Source organism: Ostrea edulis, chromosome 3 (assembly GCF_947568905.1).
Source record: "Ostrea edulis chromosome 3, xbOstEdul1.1, whole genome shotgun sequence".
Lineage (NCBI taxonomy): Eukaryota > Metazoa > Mollusca > Bivalvia > Ostreida > Ostreidae > Ostrea > Ostrea edulis.
Genome location: NC_079166.1, coordinates 14,958,828 through 14,985,840, shown reverse-complemented (window position 1 = coordinate 14,985,840; position 27,013 = coordinate 14,958,828). Strand labels below are relative to the sequence as shown.

Here is a 27,013-nt window from a genome sequence, read left to right as displayed (position 1 = left end):
TTCATTTAGTCATGCATGATTAATAATGAACGTACAGAATGTATTTAAAATATGACATCTTTAAAGGATCGCGCGCTGGGTGCGTTCCAACCATAATTCCGCTACTGCTCACCTCTCCCTTTTTAATTTTTTCTAGATCCTCGCCGCAGAAAGAATGAAATAAAATATGTATATGGATTTACAAAACTAGAATTTATTCCGTGTCCAATTCCGTTTTTTTTTTTCGGGTAATTTTCAGAAATATTAATTATCGCTAGTAAACTATAAGCTCCTATTTGAAAACTTAAATACAATGTATGACATTCAAGCAAAGAGACAATTCTCATTCGATCCGCGTCATTCATTTACCAGTATTAACGCATAATTATTATATAGAAACATAAATCCTGAAACAAATGTATCGCCGGTGTTATATTGTGAGACTTCTGCATACTAAAACTTTCCCCGGAAGACTGGCTATATAGTGAGACTCCCCCCCCCCCCCCCCCCCTATCAATAGTGAAGCTCCCCCACGTGCTTGGTCTGGATTTTATTTTTAAATTTCCACCGGAATACTGGCTATGATATGTAGCGAGTCATCTGTGGAGACCAAATTAATACAAGTAAAGCTTTTTTTAAAAAGCTTGCCGTCTTTAGCAGCAACTCTATAGAGCGAAGTTGAATTATGTCTCTTGTCTTCATTATTGACTTGAGCTAAAATAAATAATCTCACGGACATCATGCCTACAAAGCTGTGTCCTGACTCCCATTGTAAAAGTTTGTATTTATGAAGGGTATATGTACTGGAAATCAAAATCACTGTTCCCTGTATTAGCACTGATTAAAGCCTCTATATCAAATGAAACTGAGATTTTCAGTGTGTATATCAAAATATTTATTTTTTAACAAAGTTATGAAACAAACAAACTAAAAAGATTTAAATTGCTCAAATTTGCATAAAAATTATTCTTGCATATTGTACAGTACAACTGCTTTAGAAATTAACCAGAATAAAGACCTGAGAATATTGTAGTAGTTTTGCCAGAAATTATATCATAAAATACATAGAGTTTGATGGAAAAGATTAATAATTGTTATTCAAATTTGAGCAATTGTAAGGAAAAAATATTCTGAAGGAATGGGATAGTTTAGAACAGATGTGTTGAAAAAAACCAAAAACTTTAAGTTTACCTGATACAGACAGGGGTAATTTTAAGCAACATAATGTGTAATGAAATGTTACTATCCTATTCCTTCTTAAGATTAGCAAAGTTCTCAAATGCCACTGATAATACAAACAAAAATGGTTGCATTGGAATCACTGATTGTCAATTAAAATTATCCCAAAACACAAGCAATCAAAACAAAAAACGGCAAGTTTTTCTGTTTGTATGCAAAAATGAAAACATTGCTGTAAATGAAGTAACCATAGAAATGCTTTGTATTAGTTGCTTTAAAAAAGTAATGTGTCAATTTCATGAATTGCATTTTTCTTTTGTTCGTTTTGTCGATTTTTTTAAGATTGAAAATCTTGAAAAATTGTTAAGTCGTATGAAAATTAGAACACCAGAAAATTATCTCCCTTGCCTTGAAGAGCATTTCAACCAATGAAATAATTGAAAATTTTCACATCATGCACTTTCTACCAATGAAAAAAGAGAGGAAGTGCAAAGTCCGAAGACTGTAAAACACTTCAACTCTGTATACCGTCTTACTTGGAAGACAGTAATGAACTCAAGTAATTGAAGATGTTTTTGATTATTTGAAGACATCATCAGTTCAACTATTGCGCACATCAATTGATGACAGCAATAAATGATTTGATGCGCACATAAATTCAATTGATGATAATTATTACGGACATTACGTGCTATACGCGCATTAAGTGAATATTTGCTCTCTTTAATTGACTTTTAGCACGCATCAAGTTAATTGATGATATCTTTAAATAATTAACTTAAGTTATGTAAATTTGGCGCTGCATAGTCATCCCCTTTAGAGAGGTAGCTATATCCCCTAACCACTAGCAATGAATCTTCCCCTACAATACACGTACGTGGATGGTTGCACTTTCATGTACATGTGTTAAATGAACGGATAACTTATTTTCTCAGTCGTGCAACTACTAAATTCAATGAGTTTATCAAGGATCATTTTTTGAATAAGATGTATTTTCAAAGGAATTTAAACCGAAGTGTACTGAATATATCATCTAATGTTCATCCTTCCTATTAGTGAACTAATTATACCATACACTGTATTGAAGATATCCTTGATAATTCAACTACTAATATTGCGTGCTATATTTTATTAATTCAATTATTGCACATAATACATGTAATTGAAATATCTTTCAATCAATTACTGAGATCTTAATGTATCGAATCTAATAAACCAATGGATGTTTTTATCCCATGTTTCGTTTGTCTTCTCAAGTAATCACATCTTCAATATGCATTACATTTCGCTATATATACGGGGGGTAATGCTGCAAGTTAGCCAGGTTTCCGGGGTGGGTGGAGTTACTTTATAGCCAGGTTTTCGAAGGACAAATGACTATGGGTAAGGCTACTCTTGTACTCTGTACAAGGAAACAATGTACGAGCAGACGAATACGTATATTATATCATATTTTTAAAGTAGTTTCCTATATACATGTATCAGCACCCTTATTTTTGCCTCACTCTACATCCGGGGACCATGAATTGAACAAACTTGAATCTACTCTATATGAGGAAGCTTTCATGTAAAATTCAACATGTCTAGCCCAACTAATGAAAATTGAAATTTTATAAATGAAATACAAATGAGAAAGTTAAATTATCCTACTGTAACGTGGTCGTCAGGGTAAACAAATCTCAGACTCTGGTAGCGAGTAGCATACGATTCTGGTATTGAATCTAGTTATAAAACTCTGGTAGCGAGTGAATTTCAAGTAAATAAGACAAGGCGGTATCAGATTTGATCAAGTATTATTACGCTTCAGTAGCATAGAAATGATATTTACAATGAAAACAATGTGCTATTTTAAGACAAGATGGGGAATTCTGTAGCTCAAAACGGAAAGGGTTAAAACGAAAGTGAAATTGAAACTGAAGACGATTTACAAACAAGTCGCGATGGATTGGCACATCTCACTGGGATTGGGAGTAATTTATATGGGAGATAGCTTACCGACAGCTAAAACACGCCCGTCTCGGATCTGTCCAGGATGAGATCTGTCCCTTAAACGATAGGAGTTGGAGCGACTCCCATAGCGACATAAGTGGTCGCACGTGCGACAACAGCAACGAAGCATCTTCGTCCAAATAATGGCGTCTTCGTAGATGGTCACGACCATGTAAACATTGGATTACGGTAAAGGCTAAAAAATTCCATCTCAGCTTATTACAATATATAGTAAATATATACATAAATATATACAAATCAACAAAGCAATTCCTGAAATGTAAAACAGGACAATATGAATTATTGAAGCTCTAGAAGACGTCTTCCCTTCTATATGGCTCAATTTAAATATATATGTACAAAGTGAATGGCCACATATGTGTATATACAAATATGGAAAGATAAAACTAAATGAACATGACCATTATGAATGAATAATAAATAGATGAAATGGATCTCAAATTATCCACATGCAATTGCCTAGTGGTTCAAGTATTAAACACCACACAACTAGTCATGGCACACTGATTTTGACTGCGGATAACTCCGTTTACCTGATCAGGATATGGGGCTCACGGCGGGTGTGACCGGTCAACAGGGGATGCTTACTCCTCCTAGGCACCTGATCCCACCTCTGGTGTGTCCAGGGGTCCGTGTTTGCCCAACTATCTAATTTGTATTGCTTGTAGGAGTTAAGAGATTGATCACTGTTCGTTATCTTCACCTTGCATCATACATATATAAAGTCCAACCCCCACCCACACTATTTGCCTTTACTTACCCAAATCCGGTACACTACTATTGAGTATATACACGTGAATTGGCGTTATATAGTGCAATCTAACATCGAAGAGAAAAAATAGGAGGAAATCTCTTCTTGCTTTTACACCAAACACTAAACATATTCAGAATAGCTTATTCTAAATTTAAAGGGACTTTTATACGGTGAACCTCTGGAGATTTTAATGATACGCCTTTATACTATACACAAACTCCGCAATCAATTCATTGCAATTCAATAGAGACAAAACGTGAAAAAATACATAGTTCAGGAGATATTGAATACATGTAGGTCATTTTTTTTAAAGTAAGCTAAATTTCAAGGTCAATATCATAAGGTCTAGAATTTACATACAAAATATAAAATCCCTACCAAGAATAGTTCCAGTAGGTTATGTTTTCATACAAGTAGGTAAAACTTTCGAGTTCTAGGTCACAAAATCACAATCCATGAAATGAACTGAAAGGTTTTGTCATATGAAGTAAAATTACAAAATATGAAAGATCTACCTTAGATAGTTCAGGAAATATTGAATAGGTCAATTTCTATCAAAAGTAGGTCAACTGTCCAGGTCAAGGTCACAATATCACACACCAACACATCGCATGAAAGCTGTAAAAATGTATATGCTAAACATGAAAATCCTAGCTTATATAGTTCAAGAAATATTTTTTAAAAAATGTCCGATATACATGTCCATGTGTGTCAGAAAGCTTTCAGGCATTTCTTTTTTGGCCCAGTGGTTCTTGAGAAGAAGATTTTTAAATGATCCTCACTCTATGTTCGTATTTTCGTGAATATGTCCCCTTTGAAACGGGAATGGCCCTTCATTTAACGAAACTTGAATCTCCTTCACCCAAGGATGATTTGTACCAAATTTGATTAAATTTGGTCCAGTGGTTCTGGAGAAGATTTTATATAGGCAAGTAAAACTTTGATACACTATTGTGCCCCACCCTACCCCCAGGAACCATGTTCTGAACAAAGTTGGATTTACTCTATATCCGGAAGCTTTCATGTAAATCTCCACTCTTATGACTCAGTGGTTCTTGAGAATATCTCCTATTTCAAGGACGATGTTTCGTCATTTTAACAAACTTGAATCGCCTTTAATAGCCAAGGAAGACTTATGGCAAATCTTATTGAAATTGGCCCAGTATATATATGGGGTAAGAGTCGAAAACACTAAAAGTTTACGGATGGACAGACAGACCACCAAAATGTTATCAGGAAAGCTCACCCGAGTCAAAGACTCAAGTGAGCTTTCCTAATAACACTTGAGTCTTTGACTCAGGTGAGTTAAAACTTGATCTGTGAAATTGATAATTAAAACATGCAGCAGATCCAACGGATCCAATCTGGAATTTATGACTTTTGAATTTTTATTATTGCTATGTACCTCCAAAACAGTTTGACCCCATGGAGAAATTGGGTTACCTAAAACAAAGTTTAAACAAATACTGCAGATTTAACACTATTCAATGCTATTGCAACGCTTAATGATACAACGATTGCAAATTTGTGGTTGTATCATTAAGCGTCGCAACAACACTGCAAATGGAACGCTTAATGATACAATGATCATTAGGGGGATTGTATCGTTAACGGTTTACACTGTAGACCGTTAATGCGATAATTTGTATCATTAAGCGTTGCAACGGCACTCCTTAATGTAGCTTGTATCATTAATCGTCTTGATTAGGATAATCACGTAATCAAGACATAAACGTTTCTCTGTATATGTAAAACTTATACGGTATCAATTTTGATGCACCAGATGCGCATTTCGACAAATAATGTCTCTTCAGTGATATCGATTAAATTAAATGTATACAGATCTAAACTTGACATTTAAATGCATATCTATCGATTGAGTCCCATTCAATGTTTATCTTGCTTTTGAATTACGATGGATCACATTATATATAGCGCTATTCATTAGCACATCGTGAAATGGCATTCTATATACGAGATGTTAAATGTATGAAAAGGATTTATTTAAAGTTTTTTCGTTTTCTATTCTACATCAAGAAAAATCGAGGTGTTTTCCATTATTAGGATTTATTTATACCATTAGGAAATGCCAGAAACAGGTTTCGAGTTAATAAAGGCATGAAGGATATATTATAGAATATTGGATTAAAAATTGCCCGGAGAAATATATCATGGGTGTAAGTAATAAAATATCTAGTGTTCGGTAGATTCACTGCTTTGTTATTAAAATTAGATATTTAAAAAGCCAGTATAGCTAGAAACGAATTCTGGAAGTTATTAGAAATGATAAGAATGCCAATGCGCAAATGCATAGGTTGTTAGTGTAAAATGACTAGGCTGACTTGATGCATACAGACCCCAAAGAGTACTACTATTCCAGTGGAACGGTGCACGAACGCTGAGCGGTTTGGAAACAAACAGTTTTGTTTGGGAAACAAACGCTGAACTGTTTGAATGGAATGGTTTTCAGTGAAAACGGAACGCTTTCGACCAAGATAGGAACGAACGGTTTTGGCCTCAATTTCATAGTCTGCATTTTGGACACTATTGGTACTCTTTTATTCATAAATTGTCATAGCGGGAAAGAGAGGGGTTCCTTATTTAGATAAAAGTTTAAATCAATTGAAATCACGAGAGATGGAAACAGGTGCCTAAGAGTAAGTATACCCTGCCAACCGGTCACAGGATTTTAAATTTAAAAATGAAAATCGCATCAGGAAATTTCAAATCCGATTTAAAAAGCATTATCATATAAAAATTGTTTATTTTGCGTTTAAAATCGACCAGGGAATACCGGCATTTCCGCGATGACCATGGTGACTTATAATGTTGCTTTATGGCACACGTACGGGCGTATTACTTTTCCGCAACTTTTGAAAAATGTTATTTTTACATTTCCATGCCCATTTCCCTTCCATCTCTCATGCCCAAATATATTTGTGTAAACCTCCAAACATCAGAGTCATCCCAGCAACAGTACGCAAACATGGCAAAGAAAAATAACTTTTTTGTGTATGTGTATGCGAAATATATGAAACACGAAGTTTCCCAAATTGATTTATTTTTCTTTTCATCAACAGCAACACTATCGTTATTGTTTTTCAAAATGAAAACTCCTTTTTTACTCAGCAAGCTGATTTCAGTTCACAATCTTTCGTGAAAGTTAATTTCCCGTTCACCTCAATATAAGAATGTACTCTGCCGTGTTGCGGTGAATTGATAATGGGTAAACGTTTACTGATTTTAACTGTGGAAAGTCCAGCAATGTGTAACTTCAACTAATTGTGTCAAATCAAAAGCAATTGTCATAGCATTCTTCCGTCTCGACAAAACACTGAGTTGACCTACATGTAGAAGGACTGACTGACGCGTGAGTTCCGAATGACCATGCGGGAACAAACGTTTTGCGGGAACAAACGTTTTGAGGGAAAAAAAACGTTTTGAGGGATCGAGCGTTTTGAGGGAACAAACGCTTTGATGGAACAAACTGTTTTAGATGAAACACAACGCTTTGGTCTGGGAACAGAACTCTGAAGGTTTTAACGTAACGGTTTGATATGGGAACGGAAGGGTTTTTTATCGAGAACGGAGCGGTTTAAATAGTGTAGTAGTACGCTTCAGGGACTGTATAATAACCTTGTTATATTGTATAATGAACTTGTTAATTTTTGCCTTTGAGAACAGGTTTTTTGACCTTAATTGGGAGCATAAAGATCACGTCTATCAATAAGCATATGAAACAATTAGATCGCATGTCTTGCTATATACACAATTAAAGGTTTGGCTGTGTGGAATACAAATTGACAAAATGGCTAAAATCACATACTTTAAAACACCTAAGAATCATGTTGCCTGATGTTACGCACCGGGGGTGCACACACTTTCGAACTATGTAGTCCGTATCACACGATAGAAACATTTTAATTAATGTATACATTCTTTCAAGTGAACTTAGTATCATAAATTTAGACTAGTGATACCTTATTTACAAGTTTTACTGTAGGGGTACCCTGAAATGTAACGTTTTCCGTTACAGGTATTCAGTAGATAATGGATAACCATTAACTTTAAATCTGTTTTGATTATGTTACCCCTTAGTCGTACATTGATATTTAAAACATACAAATGTGTTTTAGTCAATCTGGCATCCAATCGTACTTTGTAGCAGGACACATCGATACGATTCTATGTCGATTTAAGTATAGTAACATTTTAGTTAGATCTATCACTAAAGAATATAATGGACTGTGGCATGAATTATCAATGAACAGTACATACATGGTCCTTCCATTTCCTAAGTATGTCTACTCCTTGTTCAGATCTAAGGCAGGTTACCATTCATTTTCATCTGGTCGTTTCATATGTTTACACTGTACATTTATGTAATAGAGACGATAATATCCAGTATTATAGGGTTAATGAACTTATATTGGTGAATATTGGTACGAGTTGGCTGTAAAAATGCACGAGCTCAATAACCCTTTTATTATATAAGTAAAGAATTCAGTTGTTAAATTATATCCCTTTTCACTCAAAATACCCCAAAAGAGACTGGAATTCATCAATATTGGCATCTAAGGTGAAGCTGTGCAATATCAGCATGCATTTCTTAACTGTTCAATATTAAACCCGTCATTGATGCATGCAACAAACTGATTTTGTGAATAGGGACATAATAATTTATGTATTAAGTAAATGAATATGATATCAAATACTGGCTCTGTCAGATTCGAAGGACCGTCGTCTGCCATTTTGGCTTGTTTACGTCGTAACGGTAAGATAGCTGGGGACAGTTTCTTTGGTTCTGAAACATGTGGATAGGGGGTATACATCAAAGTCAGATTATGACAGACTAATGAAAAATCATATTTCCCTTTTATGTCAATACTTGTATTTCATATCAGTGTAGTTAATAAATTATGACCCTAAATTACATGTCATCTATAAATACTGGTGTTGGTGCACAAAACATGCTCTGAGCAGGTTCCCCCCTTTTGCTTTGATTTTCTCTCATTTGGGCTAATCCGCACCACCCCCACACCATCACAGTACCAAACATGGGGATTTAGACACTGTACACAATCAAGAACCCTATCTGCCCTTCTCAAAAATCTACCTTTCATATGGGGCCATCCACCTTCCCTCACAGCTACAGACCTTTTGCTGGACCCTGCATGTTTTCACCGGAATTTCTTCAGCAACTGACCACGTGTCTTAGTTTCGTATTTACACCCATCTATATGCTAGTAATCATGGTGACACCTACATGTTGTATATCAACATTTTCATTAAGCACTCAGCTACATTTGACATGCATCCTAAAATTATTGTATACATTTTTACACATGTAATATCACTTCAAATATGGGGTATTTCCATTCTTTGAAAAAGTTGACGGGCCTATAGTGCGAAACTATCCCCTGCTACCTAAGGTCAATATTGAACGCTCATACTCGGAATGCTTCGGGTGCACACAATTTACGCAATGCAAAGTTGGCGTTCAATAAATTCTCAGGATATTGAACGCTAACATTCTCTAGATTTTAGGCAGATTTTATTATAGACTATTCATCACCTTTATAATAAAATGGTATATTTCACATGGAGAGGCGGCTGTGAATAGTTTTATGTAAGTCCAGGTATGCACAAATGAATTTTCACCTTTCATAACACAGTTTTAAAAATCAATGTCGACGTACTAGGACTCTAAACACTTGCAAAATAATTCAGTTCTCTCCGATTATGGCAAAATATTGATTAGAAAATCTGAAGAAGTATCTTGACGAAATACATCTTTTTGCAAGAAGTGCCACTCCGTAGTATTGGTCATAGAAGTAAGTCAAGTGCATTACCAGAGAGCAAAGTCTTTATTCATTATTTGAAATATATCTACAGGCGTTTGAATTAGAGATATACCTAGAAAATGACCTTCAAAGATGTGGTGAAGTGTCGTATTTACTGTAAGAAATAACCAGGTATACATGATACGAGTACATATTTACAGTCTTGGCAATGAAAGGCGAAGATAACGAACAGTGATCAATCTCATAACTCCTATAAGCAATACAAAATAGATAGTCGGGCAAACACGGACCCCTGGGCACACCAGAGGTGGGATCAGGTGTCCAGGAGGAGCACATATCTGTGAGCTAACTGTAACCCAATGTACACTGTATTATAGATAACATTAATTGCACTTGTAAGAATCCTTTTGAATGGTCTGATAATCACCATCATAAATGTTGATATATATATATATATATATATATATATATATATATATATATATGATTTGGATTCCTTTGAAACATCCCACAATAGATTTCAACACTTGACTTCGATGAAATTATCCCACTCGGCATCATTTGACATTGATAAATAAGGATACATTATCTTTCAAAGAGGTTAAACATTAAAAATAAATTTGATGCTTTCATTTTTGGGTGGTGCATTTGCTACGTACGATGTTACAAACGTGAATTTCCCCCACATTTCTTCCAATTCGTAAAAATGACATATTTTTTAAAATTGTTTAATTTACGAAAGTAGTTCATATATGCGTAACCACTATCCATTTCATACCTTAATAATGAAAGGCATATAAAAATACTTGTGACAGACACATACATTACTCAGTTTTCAGGGTTGTTGTTGTTGTTATTGTTGTTACATGAACAAACGTTTCGTAGAAAGAATGGTCATAAGTTTCGGAGTAATATATGAAAAAAGTTATGAATTAAAATCGTAAAATTCCTTTGCAAAGAGATTCAGGGTTTCAATGCTCATAGCTAATGAAATCTTAAACATGAACCCGAGATACAATTTGTGTCTGTCTCTCTTTTTCTTTCCCCCACCTTTAGCCACCCACATGCACACTGTTCTGCAAATTAGTTCAATATTAAACTTCAATAATTTATAGCAGAAAGCAATTTCCCTGAAAAATGCTCATACATGTATCTTAGCAATATATCATAATGCATTCTATTAATTTGTTAACTATCTCAATTCTAGGTACCAAGATTTGGTCGTCTCATAAAAACAATAGACGAATACTATGATTTAGCAAGACATATAGCACATTTTGCAGTGAAGAGATCATTGGGATATTTCCACCATTATATCGTGACTGGATGGTCTTCTGTACAGGAAAAAATTATTGAGTATTGCGTCTGTTTTTCAAATTTCTGTAGTAGCATTTCAAGCGGACCTGGAGAGGTTATAGAAAAACAAATTTCCGAAGACGAAATAAAAAAAGACATTGCTGATGGCATCTTGTATGTCATTGAATCTCCAGAATATCCACACACTGACAAAGAAAGAGAAGAAGCAAAGGAGCGATTTTTTAAGCGGTTAGGAGAGAAGGCCTATAGACTGGCCTGTAGTAACTGTGAACATCTCATCACATACATCTTGACAGGGCAACCATATTCAGAGCAGATTAAAGAAGCTGGTCCATGGAAAATGCTTTTAGTGGATACTTTTGATAATTTCATCAGTTGTGGGAAAAGTACTATCGCTAAAATATTTAGTTGCCTTTTGGCTGTGAAGCCAGTTTCCTCATTTGTTAAGGCTGCTACAAATGAGGTACTAAATGCTGCTTCACAATTAACACTCAATTCTACCTCGCAAACAGTAACTGTTTGCAAAAGAGCAATTAATCTTTGTAAGTATGCATGCAAAGTTTCAAAATATAGTGAATCCCAGCTTCTTGGATCGACAGAATGTACCAGCATTGCAAAAACTGCTAGTACAGAGGCACTGAAGAAAACTGCAGCTACAACGTTCTTCATGACTGGTATTGTAGAGGCATGTGCTGCGACATACGAGATAAGTAATTTAAAACAGAGAAAAGAGAAGGGAGTCCTAAGTGAAAGAGATTACAAACGCGAAGTAACAAAAACAGTTACTGGAGCTGTTTGCGCAACCACCTGTACTGTTGCAGGGGGAGTAATTGGACAAGCACTGTGTCCGATGCCAGTCGTGGGTTATTGCTTAGGTTCTTTTGCGGGAAATGTGTTTGGGCGATGGGCTGGATCTGTTTCTTCCGGACTAGTTTTTGACAAATTTTGGTAATGATGATTTGGTGAGAATCAATTTATCCAGTCCAACTATAGATAATTTTTTCAGTGCCAATTATATTGGATATCATTATCATTATAGTTTTCTCCTTTGAATTTTACTTTTAAAATTCCCGATGTCACAACATTCTTTCAAATTATTTGCCTAATTGGACGAAATTGTTAAAGACAATTTGTGAATTAGCTTTTGTGCCAATTTTAATTAAGAAACTTGTGTTTAAAATGGAATTTGGTGTCAGTATATTTCCAAAATTATAATTAAAGGATTCCAATATAGATCGTAATGGAACTTTTGGAATTCTATACTAAAGTACAAAACGGCTTTAGAAATGTTAACTTAAAGACCCTGTCCCTTTCCAAGCTCAGATACTTTGGAAATAAGGTGGTACATACGTTATCAATGTAATAATCTCCCATATCTGCTACAACATATTGTTGATTTGATTTTTATTTTGTATCTCGGACCTTAGCTTTCATGTTGCTATTTTTGTAATGATTAAATGCGTTCGGAAAGTTTCTGAAACAATTTCTCCTAGTGTTTCAAATGTTTTCCGAACCCTCATTGTTTCTGTGTAAAACATTTAATTCTGTGAGATCGACAAAATCTCTTAAGAGAAAGCTACACCAATTTTAGCATTTTTGTGGATGATACGCAACAGGATTTTCCACATATTTTCCCGATATTTCGATTATTATTACGGTACAGGATGTTCGGGTGTTTTCCTTTCGATATTTCGCACATCCGAGGATTCTATTGACTGCCGTAAGGATCGCCATACTTTGCCTCTGAACGTCTGTGTGACTTTTCCTGAGTTGAATCATTTTCAATGTTTTCGACTTTAATTGTAAGGTCAAATGGACTGCCATGCAAATCGTTTTGGACTTGCTCCGATTTTTCATTTTTTAAACGACACATTATGAAAATACAGGTTTATTGTCCGCCCGGTACACATGTTCCAATTTGATCGAAAAGAGTGTCTCTCATTGATTACCAGATCTGAGAATGAACTGAACTTCTTTGACTTTATATGTAGTTAGCCGTTTTTTATGTTTGTTTATTCAATTTATTGATTGAATTACAATTACAATATTTGTTGTTGTTTTTAGTCCAGTCAGTCTATTACAAAGACACATTATCACTAAACATATCTGTGCATTCATTTCTTAGGATTGATACATGGGTATGTGTATGCAATAATATTTACATCATTTCATAATTTTGATGTAAGTTGTACTTGTAAATATGAGATATTCAGACATTAGTCTCACATTTATTGGCCATTTTGCTTTTTATAGCTGTAACGACTTGCCTCGTAGTGCTAATTATTTGATAAAAGGGGCAATTGGTTCTTTTAGCTACTTAAGAAAGGATAAAGTTGACCTACTTTCGGTTCTATGTAAGTGATCGATATGGGTGAAGTGCACCATATATGTGCGTATTAAACACCCATGCATGCATAGTATGGATAATGCGTCTTTGTGTTTGATGTCAAAGACTGGAAATCAACTGAATAACCCTATACATGTTGGTAAATTAAAAAATGTACATATGTTTCCTAAACTCAATGTAAGTAATATCAATGTAATCGTTCCAATACCTGCAATAACATAAAAAGGTAGACAATTGTTGATTTCATTTTTACTTTGGATGTTGCTATTTTTTATTCTTATTTTATAATTATGAGATATTTTCGGATAGTTTCTGTAACACATTTTTTTTGCTGCGTTGAATGTTTGCCGAACTATCATATGCATTGTTTTATGGAAAACCTTTAAATCTATGAGATCCACAAAATCTCTTGGGAGAACGCTACACTAATTTGAACATTATTGTGGATTATACGCAATAGGTTTTTTTTTCCTTTTTTTTTTTTATACATATTTCCCCGATATTTTAATGCGTGTTACGGTATAGCATACTCGGGTGTTTTCCTTTCGATATTTCGGACATCCGAGGATTCTATTGACTGCCATAAGAATCACCATATCTTGTCTCTAAACGTCTTTGTGACTTTTCCTGAATTGAATAATTTTATATTTTTTCCGGTATTGTAAGGTCACATGGACTGCTGTTTTGGAGTTGTTCTGATTTCTTATTTGTGAGGTGACACCCTGTATGTACACAGTGATTTATTTTTAGTCCTGTACACATGCACCAGTTAGATCGATAGGGGTGCTTATTCTTGATGACCTGAATATCTACGATATTTGTTTAATATTTTGTAGAGTAAATAAATATAGTTAGCACATTCTATATTTGTTTGTAATATTTTTGATGGGATTACATTGATTTTTTAAATATTTTTGATGGGATTACAATGATTTTTTAAATATTTTTGATGGGATTACAATGATTTTTTATATTTTTGATGGGATTACAATGATTTATTTTGCACTTACTCCAGTCAATCTATCACAAAGACCCTAAATCTATCTCTGCATTCATTTTCTGTGACTGATTTGTATGTGCAGTAACAATCTATTTCATACTGAAGTTTTGATGCATTGCATTTTGATTTATTGCACATTGTATCTGTAATTGTGAGATGTTCAGAAATTAGTGAAGTACAGCTGTAGGAAATTGACATGTACAGAAATCAACTTTCTGCAATTCTTTACGATGCTGTATGAAAACCACATTAAATCAGACCCACCCGCAAACCAGTATACCAACTTTCTTTCAATAACTTGCAAAAATAAATCAAGGCTTATATGAATTGTATAATGAAAATGATAATGTGATATACTGTGTAACTGATTACCATTGTTGGCTTAGTTTGGTATGATGCTTATTTGAAACAGACTATAGCTGACCGGCTGTGTGGATTACATGTAGCTCTATAGATCGAGGGTTTTTCAATAAAGCAGTAACAGCCAAATAATAGGATTAAGGACGGATCAGCTGGAGTTGTAAAGAAGGCACTCACTAGTTAGCGGGACATTTTGCGTGAATATTAAGAATATGTATTTCTTATCAATACGAACTCAATGGCAAGTAAGGAATATTTAAGGAATGTTTACAAAAACAAACAAATGTAAATATTAGGAATTTTTACCGATGTAAACGTCCAACAAATGTACGTGGTAGTTTCAGCACAACGCCAGTTAAAAACTTGCACGTGAAAACCGATAAGATATCTATTTATCACAAACTTTCACTGTGTGTCATCTAGCGGTAACTGATGTCACTATTGTAAGAACTTGCTCGTGCTAATTATATTATGACATGGGCGATGAGTTATTGTTTCAGCTACTTCAGAAAGGATAGAGTTTACCCGTTTTCTGTTCTACAGAAGTAATAGATATGTGTAAGGTGTACCATCTTGTGATGTGCGTACTAAATATCATGCATAGTAGGAATAGATTGTGAAGATAACGGTGATTAATCTCATAATCCATATAAACAATACAAAATAGATATTTGGGCAAACACGGACCTCTGGACACACCAGAGGTGGAATCAGGTGCCTAGGAGGAGTAAGCATCCTCTGTCGAAGAAATTGCTAAACCCTTGAATCTGCTTATTCTGACTTATAACAGAATTGAGGGTTCGTCCGGAATTCAGAGAATTATTGCTCATTTAAGAATTTGATTTTAGCTTTTCTGATTGATTGTCGATATTTAAAGTGTAACAACGGACATTCTAGCTTTCCATACACTTATAAGTGAAATCAAAACTTTTCCGAATAGTCGGGTCAATATATATGCTAATCATATCTTGACTTTTATCAGATAAATTTTGGTAAACTACCAGAGGACGTGTTTTTTCCCGACTCTATATTATCATACTAGTATTATTTTAAAATGAACGAAAGCGTTGTTTTTATGGGCCGGCAAAAGCCGGTGCTATAGACCCAGAACCCCCCCCCCCCCCCCCCATAGTGAGACTTCCCGCTGGAAGTCTGGCTCTAGAGTGAGCCTCTCCCCTAGGGAAGTCTAGAACCAGACTTCCCCCAAGAGCCAGCCTTCCCCCCGCGGATGTCTGGCTCTAGAGTGAGCCTCCCCCCTGCGGAAGTCTGACTCTAGAGTGAGCCTACCCCCAGGAAGTCTGGCTCAAGAGTGAGCCTTCCCCCGGTAGTCTCGCTCTAGAGTGAGCCTCCCCCCTCCCCAGCAGACTTACTCTAGAATAAACCTTATCTCCAGGGGGAAGATTCACTCATAAAACCCTCTTGAAATCTCGCTCTAGAGGGACATCCCCGCTTTCATCCCCTCCTGCGCAAACTATGAAATAAACTTTAGTTTATCGGACAGGGAATTACTTACCTACCTATACCTACCAACCTACCTACCTACCTCTCTACTTACCTACCTACCTGAAGTTGTACAAGTTTAAAAGCATAACCGATATCTGTACGCAGATGAGAAGAAAAATAAAATCGAATTTTCTTCATTTCATTTTTCAATCTTCTAAAACTAACCAAGGCATAGTTATTGTGTGGGACAAAGTCCAAGGTCTATGAGTTAAAAAAAATGATTTATTAATTCCAATGTGTTTTATTCACCGTTTTCTTCTTGTGAGTTTAATGAACGACTTAAGCAAAATCATTTAATGCCCTGTTGAAAAACGTCTTGGTATCTAAACAATCTCCATAAAGTGGTAGTAGTTTTCCAGGAATAAATGAAGGGGGAAGTTCTGCTATGGGAGGAAGTCTGACTCTACAACTAGTGATAGAGTAGGTCTTCCCACAGGGAAGTCTGGTTCTAGAGTGAGACTTCCCCGAGGGTTCTCCTGCTCTAGAGTGAGCCTTCCCCCAGGCTTCCGGGGGAAGGCTCACTCTAGAGTCAGGCTTCCGGGGGGAAGTCTCATTATGGGGGAAGGATCACTCTACAACTTCGGCCCACTATATGAAATACGATTGGAGAAGTCGTATGCGTTTCTGTGGGACATATGTTAGTTAAATGTACCGCTGAAGTGTTTTGATGAAGCATGACGTTTTTATATCTTCATTTTTTTGACAAAGGCTTATATCTTAAATATGTTTTTAATGACCGTGCTCTGATATGTTTTAAATGTCATGAAAATCAATAAGAACCTTTCACATAGCGATGCATTCTATAAATAGAAGACAAGAAAATCAATAAACTGTTTGACAAGCGACGTCACGCCATCCTCATGTTAAAAGGTTTGGCATCGTAAGCTTTTCTATACCCTGTTAATTTATGTGAAGCTTAGGACTGTGTAAAAAATGTTGCCCATGCATATCTGTAAAAACGGTGTTCACTTAGTCCACCACTGATTTCACAAAACATCTAATGTGAAAAAACAAAAATCAACCCAGATTTCAACAGAAAGATTACATCAAATACGGATTCAATATACATGTACATATAATTAACATTGTCCAGTGTCAAACGATAATAAATTGATATAATGTAGGCGCGGATCTAGAAATTTTGAGGGGGGAGGGTGAACCAGAGGTTTAAGTTGTCGATATCATGATATGTATTTTGTACTGCATGGTATTTTATGGGCTAGCTACCAAATAAAAATTTCTTGTTTTACCCCCTCCCTCCCCGCACTATTTGAATTAGATTTTTATCCGACCATCAATGCAATTATGACATTCTCGGGAAAATATAAATACCATACTTTGATATATCTCTCCTTCTCTCTCTCTTTTACAATACAACCAAAATCAAAAGGTGTGTGTAATGCAACCTCCGTATCCCCTTTAGATCAGCTAGTGTAATGCACATGCATTGGTTGCAAATGTAATTTCTGTATATCTAATTGTCTTTTTGTCGTCCAAATATTGATTAAAATCAATAATGAAGAATTAATGATATGCTAAAGATATCTTGATCCGGATATTTAATCGAGGCAAAGTATATCGATTGATATGACAAACGTATTTTTGTATCGAATGATCGGTCGAGCGTGAACTGTGTATAGTCTGTTGTTGATTTTGGTATTGCAAATACAGTTAAAATCTTGTATAAGACTACCTGCATTATTAAGCTAGCAATAATGAGTTACTTTATATGATTAACTATTCTTTTCATATGGTTCGTTCGTCTCCTGAATTGTTCGAAATTTCTCTAAAATGTCCCAGCCCTCGCGTTGTAATTTTTGCGCACTTTTAAACAAAGCGATTCTTTGGAACACCTTTTCCCTAAAATATTTATTTCTTGCACTTCCCAAAATTTCTCCGGTCCATAAAGTTGATGCTTACACCAATGCTTCTTGTTTCTGACTGATGTCGGTTGTTCAGTATTTGGAGCTCGGGAGGTGATGAGTTTGATCCCAGCTCATGCCTTGGCCACGTCCGACCTAGGACGTAGAGATAGGTAATGATATTCGTTTTTGAAAGACTCTTGATATTCAAAAAAGGGAATCACGGATCTTTTGGATGACACCTTAAAACATGTATCATGTATCATGTGTCGAGGAAAGGCGTAGACACAATAATGAACGATCACTGGTCTTACTTAAACTTCACTTACACCTAGAGGCGTCCCTATATGAGGGGAACATTCTATGTCATGTGAAATAAATAAACAAAGAAACATTTCTGTCGCCATATGTATTCTTCATACTATAGTTACGGGTACGCATTTGTAAACAAAGGACATCGTTATGTTACTTGTTTTAGAAATGATGGGATTTCTAATTTGATGTACTATAAAGTGGGTAAACTTTGTCTTTGCGGTGTTTATATCAATGAATATTGTGGGTTTGGTTTGTCATTCGTTATCAGTTTGACTCAGCATTAACAAGCCTGTGCAAAGTACACAGCAATGTTTTGCGATATAAAATAAATTTAATCTAAAGCTAGTTGAAAATAGTTTCTATGTTATATTACAGGGGTAAAGTTAAAAATCTCAATATCAGTACGTATTCTAAATGTTCACCTCGAATGTATATTGTGTGCATTTACCTTCGAACAATCATTCAGAAGAGTTCACCCAAAAAGATAACCCGCTGAAAATGTCGGGTATGACTACCATTTTTACAGGTATGAGTGGTTTGTGTATTTGTTGTAATTCTACACCTTTTCATATATTTTAATGAGTGTATTTCTGGATGAGCAAGGGTTGTTAAAACATAATTGGAGAACATAAGAATAGGGTTTTCGATTATGATTTTCTGGACCACATTTGATTGCGACAATCAGCAATTATAAGGTAATTACATGAAACTAATGTGAGGTTAGTTCACACACGTTCAACAGGCTTTGGACCTTTGATTCTGTTTAATATCATTTATCTTTGGACATAATTCTCCTACTTTATTTCAATGATAGAAAACATGTTTTCTTTAGTTTGTTTATATGTACATTTTACAATGTATATCTAGTTTTGTGTATAACCCACATGACTTCTGCAATGGTGACCAATAACGGATGTTATGACGTAGATACAACAGCCTGTCAGAGCTTGGCGCGTGTAATTGACGTATGCTGCCACGCCTGCTTTTCCTCATTATGTCGAAGATCGTGCGAAGAATGTTGTATGTACATGTGTTCTTCAACTGAAGAATGAGAATGTCTTTTAAAAGTAAACTTTGTGTGAAAAGCTTATTCAATTGGAGGCTTGCTTTTTTAATTGATTAAAAGTCTGTCATCCATAAAAAAAAAATCATGTAACTATAGATGCCTCATCAACGTTTAAATCTCATACAATATTATTGAATAAATGATCCTAAAGGTACATAAATTTAAGGCCAAATTACATCAGTGTCATGATACTTCTTAACCTTTCAATAAGAATTGCTACTTATGAATGTGATTGTTTTAGCAAAGGTGTGTTAAAACAATGATATAGATTACACTTTTTAATCAAAATGATGCTTCAATAATGATACATTGAACGTTAGGAGCGAGATTCGCTCATGACCGACTAGGAGGGATCTAAACGCGCGGGATTGGGAAGATCGCAGATCAATTTAGGTATAGATCTACATAGTTTGAAGATTTTATTTTCATAAAAAAATTCTCTAGACAACACAAAGAAATATTAGACCCACAAAATTAATAAAGCTACAGTATTCTAGTTGTACTTCCTATCAATATATTTTTGTTGTTCTGTGATTTCTGATTTGTTAATTCTTGAAATTGGTCATTTATTCGTCTATTTAAAGGTCTGCAGCCAGCTGTTTGGTACCACTATGTTCGGGCGGGAGGTTAAAAAGCGTGCCAATATGGGGGGGTCTATGCTTCAATACAAACCTGTGCAATAACCACCCGCCTCCACCAGGATCTCTTGGCAAACGAACCTTAAAATCAATGAATAGAAACAATTCACAGGAAAAGAGTCGTTTAAGTATGAATTGAATTGAATTTTAATGAATGCGTCGCTCTCATAAGCATCGATTGTATTTAATTCTTATTTAGCTATCATTTTATGTACCTTCACTGTTGATACCAGACGTGGCTCATGACAAGATATAGACACAGGCGCGTGCCAAAGAATGCTTTCATACCGAAGTGATCTGTGCAGCATGCAGTGCTTTAACGAAGCCTGCCCAACAGCATGCAGCTCTTGTAGTACGTTCTATGAAAAAGAAAAGAAAAGAAAGTTAAGATTTGAATGTTCCAGTATATACGTTTCTGTATTTTGTACAAATCATGGCGAAAACGTACGAACCAATGATATTCTTATAATGCAATGAGAAGCATTTTACGTGTTCCTTAAATGTACTTATGCATAATTTAACAATGCTCTTCATAATTTATACATTTATTTCAATTTTTAGTTCAGTGTTACACGTGCGACCATATCCAACATCTAGGCTTATTTAGAAACATAACCACATGTTTAAATGGAGAGGTACTAGTTTGAATTTCACTGTATTGCGAATTATAGATATAATGCATATAGAATTAAACCTAATTTACGGCAATGTTAATTTTAGAAATGTTATGTCTTAGCATCGATGTCCACCATGACTGGAGAGCACAGCTATAGAGTAGGATGTATGCACCAAAATGTAAGTGATTTACAACCATGCACACGAGGCGTATTGGGTATATTATTTATACTCATTACCTATCACGAATGTCCTCTTTCTATTTATCTATCTACTGGTGTCATTACTGCAAATTTTGTTCACATTTTAACGGAATGTATTAAAAGACATTTATGTTTGTGTCAATATGTTATCATTTGCTACTAATTTGCATTCTGTACCTTTTTTTTCATTTCAAGGCATCAAATGTATTGGTCTGCTATACCGGATACAGTGGAGTCAATCTGAATTCGAAACTACATGCATGTTTTGTTTATTTCGCATGTCTCAATGGATATTTCTTTCAGTCATGTAAAGACGTCAAAACCTTTAGATGAAGTACCACAAATTTTGAGCTCAGCATGGGGCTCAATGCTGTATTAATATGTGTTCTTTATCGTACCGTGACACATGGTATCTGGTTTTAAGAGCGTATGTGAAAGATCCTTAACTTACCACTACCCGTAGTTGTAGCCTTAAAGACCTACATTTTGATTTGCTTTTTTATTTTGACACTTAAAATTCCTGTCTCTCTGGCTGACAAAGAAAACAATGATAGTGAAAAATTGCCATTGATATACATTCTAGGTAATAACAAAGAAAACATCAACATTTCAAACTGAAATATGTTTTACACATACGTAGCTGTGAAACGTAATCCACTAAATGCATGCATTCCGGGTGCTGATATTACCAGATGCAAAGTATTGCCCCCAAGCACAATAGGTATACAATATGTGATGCATAAACAAACCACGAAATCCTGTATTATTTTAGGAAATAAGTGTAAATGCCCCAATTTTGTTCCTGAAAAAACAAATAACATATGGCGAGCTTAAAACATAACAATCGACACATGAGTAATGTTTTTTACGAATTTACATACAGGCATGTAGCCAGCTGATGCATGTTTTCCTGCGCCATTTGGTAAACGCGGCGATTCTTTTGAGCTCCACATCGGTGGTGCCTGTTGTTTGGGGTCGCTTTGTAATGACAACATACCTTCAAATCCGACCACTACAAGCACTACATCTACGACAATCACAATGCGACCGACCACAATATCAACACACATTCCGAGCCCGACGTCTATGTTTCCTGTACAAACCACATCCAAATCAGGAGCCAGTAAAGATCCACTGGGTACATGTACAGTAGTTCAATAGTCCCATGTTCATTGGATGAAAGGTGACGATAACGAACAGAGATGAATCTCATAACACCTAACAATGGTGTCAAATGCTGCCTACGTGTTTCATACCGATTGTTAGGTCGTTCTGGGCACACTGATGTTGACTACGGATGACTCCGTTTACCTCATCAGAATATAGTGCTCATGGCTTGTGTGACCGGTCGACAGGGGATACTTGTTCCTCCTAGGCACCTGTTCTCACCTGTAGTGTTCAGGGGCCCGTGTTTGCCCAACTATCTATTTTGTATTGCTTATAGGAGTTATGAGATTGATCACTGTTCGTTATGTTCAACTTGCATAAGCAATATATAATAGAGAATATAGAAAATATATTATCATTGATACCCAAAGTACATGCTGAATCTTAACAAGAAGAATCGTAGGATTTACTAGGAATATACTTTCAAATATCATATCTCGTATGATACACTGTCTGACGAGTATAATACTGAGTTAGGCCGTTCTTGGCGCACTGATTTTGACTACGGATAACTCCGTTATCCCGATCAAGATAAAGGGCTCCCGGCGGGTGTGACCGGTCGACAGGGGATACTTACTCCTCCTAGGCACCTGATCCCACCTGTGGTATATTCAGGTGTCCTTGTTTGCCCAACTATCTATTTTGTATTGCTTATAGGAGATTGATCACTGTTCGTTATCTTCACCTTTCATTGTACATGTGTAGTGAGTTATCTTAAAGTTTCAAATTAACATCAGATTTAATCAATACAAACATTATTGTTTATAGGTTGTGACTATCCAAACAACCGTGGATGTCCGGTAACACACACTGAATTTAATGGGAAGTGTTTCCTGATATCCGATACCCCCATAGATTTTATTTCTGGCAAGGTACGAGACGTGAATGCTATGATATTATGTTTATTTAACTTTACCAGCTTCCTTCACAATGTAAATACATTTAACATGTACCATTATAATACCATTACCACGCACCATTATAATTAATTCTTTTCGGGTTGTGCTAGATTGTTGATTAAGCACAGATATATATTTATTTTGATAATAAGTTATTGTGATGTTTGAGGTTAAAGATAACCATTTATGGCAATGTGTTAGGGTTACTGTTCATTGTAATGCGTATTGTTAATAAAATCCGTCGTCGTGATGTTTAAGTGTTAGAATTACCAGTTATTATGATACACATAAATAATATAGTAGTCAGTGGTTGTAATTATCTATGGTTAGAATAATCAGTTATTGCAATGTACTATAGTTTGAATTGTCAATAAGTGGGATGTTATGATCACTGTTCGTTGTCTCCGCCTTTCATGAGAGATAGGACTGTCAACCAATGAAATTGCCGCTCATTGTAAAGATCAAACCCAATGCAATGTCAATGTCGTTATGATGTCAATATTAGCAGATTCGAAGAAAATTAAATGTTGCCACAATATCGTACCAATTAGTGTTTGGCCATCAAAAGCCAATATACTCACAACCATGATATCGTGTTTAGAGCAGAAAAACGCAATTGTCACAATATTGTTGATACCGAAATGTTACTTACGGTGTTCTGTCACAGAAACTGGTCTATTTTTATGGCATTGTCAGTGTTGACATGTGGCAGTGTTTTGTCTAAGAATATACTATATTATTCCGACATAGATATTATACGATACTGTCCCGACATATTGTTCGATCTACTTGCATATTTGTGTGCATAGCATCGATGCTATGCATGCGAGATGCGAGTGGATCTAACATTTAATTTTGATTAAAGTGAACAGCTTGCACATATTTTGTAAAGGAAGAATATTAACCAAACTCAGAAAAAATAACGATTATTTCGGGAAATAGAAAATATAAATTTAAACATATCGTACATTAACCTGAAGCCATTTGCATTATCTCAAACATGAGAATATGCTACTTTTTCTATTAATTGCGACCGTAATATAGTATGTCTATCTCAGGAGGAGTATATAAATGTAAATATTGTGATAATTTTTTTTATTGTACATGTATAACGTATGGTGTCCGAACTATCATGACTTCTAAATTATATATAATGCAATATGCGAGTATATGCATCCTGAAAACTTCATAGGATAACAGTTGATAAGAGACATTATAATGACTGCCTCACTAGAGGCCTGGATATAGCATATAGTTTTCTGCCTATGAAATAACACAATACACAAATTACACAATATTACACTTTCCTTTCTTACTCCATCAGCTTTACTGCGCTCACCATTGCTCTCTGATTTCTGAAGACTTCAGTTCTGTTATACGACAAGTAATCAGATTCAGCAGGGAACAGCTACACGGTAGGGAAATATCTACACTTCCTCTTTGCAGAACAGAATAATGAGGCTATTTTTACAATTGTCACACTCATATTTGTCGACCCAAAATGATTTTATTCCTTGCAATTTGAACAACGCTAATTCTTATGTATTGTACTCATGAAGTACAAGCCTGAGTTTGTGCACTGTTTCCATTCAAAACTGAAATTGAAATCTAAAAGAAGATGAACTCAAAACGCTCTTTTTGATACCTCTATGAAATTTTGGTAGTGAAGATTGATACACAAACACACAAACAGATATATATATATATATATATATATATATATATATATATACATATCAGGATATGGGGCTCACGGCGGGTGTGACCGGTCAACAGGGGATGCTTACTCCTCCTGGGCACCTGATCCCACCTCTGGTGTGTCCAGGGGTTCGTGTTTGCCCAACTATCTATTTTGTATTGCTTGTAGCAGTTATGAGATTGGTCACTGTTCGTTATCTTCACCTTGCATATATATATATATATATATATATATATATATATATATATATATATAATGATTTTATTCCATGTGACATGTACAGCCTATATCGATATATGTATGTACCCCTCTTCTACATACCTCTCTGGCCGTATTGAATTGTGAGTATTGTTTAAACATATATATATATATATATATATATATATATATATATATATATACATGCATATATACATACATACATACATATATATATATAATATTCAGATCGGTCAGCCAGTGACTATCTACTATCTATTTATCTTTGATACAGATCAGTCAACCAGTGTATATATCGGAGTTCAGGACAAGAATCAAGATGGTCATTTTACTTGGATTTCATCCGGGTCACCAGCGTTCCCGCCTCAAACTCCACGACAGGGGAAATATTGCGCCACGTTAAACATCGACTCCATGCGTCCAACAGCTGTGACATGTACAGAAATGTATTATGTTCTCTGTGAGGCATTCTATAGGTCATGAGTGTGTTGATAATGGTGATGATTTGTTTAGTTTACAATACATAGCTTGTGATGTTGAAATAAACAAGATATTAAAGCTTGCAAATTTCTAATCAATACAAATACTACTGAATAGTCATAATGCTGTTGTTTAGTCGTTTTGTTGTTCATCTGTATCACGTGATTGTAATAATGTACATGTAGTATGCGTAAGTGTGATAGGTCAACACAGTTGAGGTCATTAGAGCTATGCAGTTGTATTTATATACAGCCTATATCGATATATGTATGTACCCCTCTTCTACATACCTCTCTGGCCGTATTGAATTGTGAGTATTGTTTAAACATATCTGATTAATGAAAGGTGAAGATAGAGATTATATATCAATCTCATATCTTCTGTAAGGAAGAAAAAAAGAGAGAATTGGGCAAACACCGACTCCTGGATATATTGGAGTGGGAAGAGATACTTAGGTGGTTTAAGTATTTTCTGTCAACATCCGTCGTGAGCCCTATATCTTGATCAGGTACACGGAGTAATCTGTAGTCAAAATCAGTGTGCCAAGAACGGCTTAACAATCGTTACAATCGACCTGTGACCTCATTTTTTTTTTTAATGCTTTATCATTTTTTCGGGAATGGAACAGTAGGAAAGTAGGCCAGCCTTTATCATCTAACGTATAAAAAACAAAATGTGGTATATACAAATATATAAAATGCACAAATTTTAGTTCTTATTTAGGTTACATTTACTAGTGACATGAAGTTTATCAATTTGCGACCGTTGTTATTAGTATTCAAGTTTTTTTGTTCTTGGAAGAACTTCACACAAAATTTGTTTTTGTGTCGCGGTTGTGCGTTTATAACATTCGACCTAGGATCAGCCACCTCTGAAATTAGTTGCTCGTGTACACTAACATGTTAAAGTCGGGTAGCTACTGAATTCATGTAAATTCATGTAAACTTCCTTACTTAAGGTCGAGCACATTTGCAAGCGTATGCCTGCTGAGTGGCTGTGCAGAAATCCCTTGGTTTCGGTTGGTTTGGAACGTAAACGGAAATAAAACTCCCCAAAGTTTTACACCGGGCCACTTGCTCACGTATTTTTCATGATATTTAACGGCATATCGGTCAGGTGGTACTTTCCTTTCACATTCTCGAACATACTTTTTGGAAACTTTTCAATGCTTGAGTCCTTGTTTATTTTCAAATGTATCCTTCGTATATATAATATTTTACGCACTGCGGAAACCATATGGGAAACCTCAACGTCAGGTTTCCGCAAGGTTTCCATATGGTTTCAGTTTTGCGGAAACTAGTGCTTTCATCCAGTGTATAGCTAAGAAATTTCCCATGTTCATCCTCACACACAGCTAGTTGAGAACGGTCCCGTGTTTGCAAGTTCCGATGCTCAAACCCACCACGTAATGCAAAATACAGTCCAATGAGGTACCCCTCGCCCTTCACCTAGGACACCACTGAACCACAAAATGGTTTCTTCATCTTCCGTTACTAGCAACGCCTGTTTCCTCGCACCACCGATATTATCCTTTGCTTTCATTACATTATCCAAAGTGTTTCCCATTTTAAAAAACTCATTATGAACTAAAACCTGA

General features: G+C 35.4%; 2 protein-coding genes across 5 annotated transcripts; both read left to right on the top strand.

The window, feature by feature from the left end:
• Positions 1 to 5,892: 5,892 nt before the first annotated feature.
• Positions 5,893 to 14,252, top strand: LOC125675546 (uncharacterized). The gene is made up of 2 exons (XM_056160192.1): positions 5,893 to 6,099; positions 10,934 to 14,252. The coding sequence occupies exons 1-2, from the start codon at positions 6,094 to 6,096 to the stop codon at positions 11,993 to 11,995; spliced, it is 1,068 nt and encodes a 355-aa protein (XP_056016167.1). The 5' UTR covers positions 5,893 to 6,093; the 3' UTR covers positions 11,996 to 14,252.
• A 4,568-nt stretch (positions 14,253 to 18,820) lies between these two features.
• LOC130053263 (uncharacterized) lies at positions 18,821 to 25,536 on the top strand. 4 transcript variants are annotated; one of them, XR_008801784.1, is made up of 6 exons: positions 18,822 to 20,486; positions 20,696 to 20,769; positions 20,855 to 22,090; positions 22,888 to 22,991; positions 24,343 to 24,433; positions 25,211 to 25,536. XR_008801784.1 is itself a non-coding variant. In XM_056160194.1 (6 exons), the coding sequence occupies exons 1-6, from the start codon at positions 20,411 to 20,413 to the stop codon at positions 25,417 to 25,419; spliced, it is 780 nt and encodes a 259-aa protein (XP_056016169.1). In that variant the 5' UTR covers positions 18,852 to 20,410; the 3' UTR covers positions 25,420 to 25,536. The 4 variants fall into 4 exon arrangements, 2 of the variants coding, with proteins under 2 accessions (XP_056016169.1, XP_056016170.1); XM_056160194.1 differs by lacking the exon at positions 22,888 to 22,991 and having other exon boundaries at positions 18,852 to 20,486; positions 20,855 to 20,929; positions 21,836 to 22,090; XR_008801785.1 differs by lacking the exon at positions 24,343 to 24,433 and having other exon boundaries at positions 18,821 to 20,486.
• Positions 25,537 to 27,013: the final 1,477 nt, after the last annotated feature.

Coding starts and splice junctions, on each gene's coding strand:
- LOC130053263 (XM_056160194.1), top strand. CDS start 20,411: ATGCTTTCATACCGAAGTGATCTGTGCAGCATGCAGTGCTTTAACGAA. Junction 20,770..20,854: donor CCACATGTTTAAATGGAGAG/GTACTAGTTTGA, acceptor TGTTAATTTTAG/AAATGTTATGTCTTAGCATC. Junction 22,091..24,342: donor AGCCAGTAAAGATCCACTGG/GTACATGTACAG, acceptor TTACTCCATCAG/CTTTACTGCGCTCACCATTG.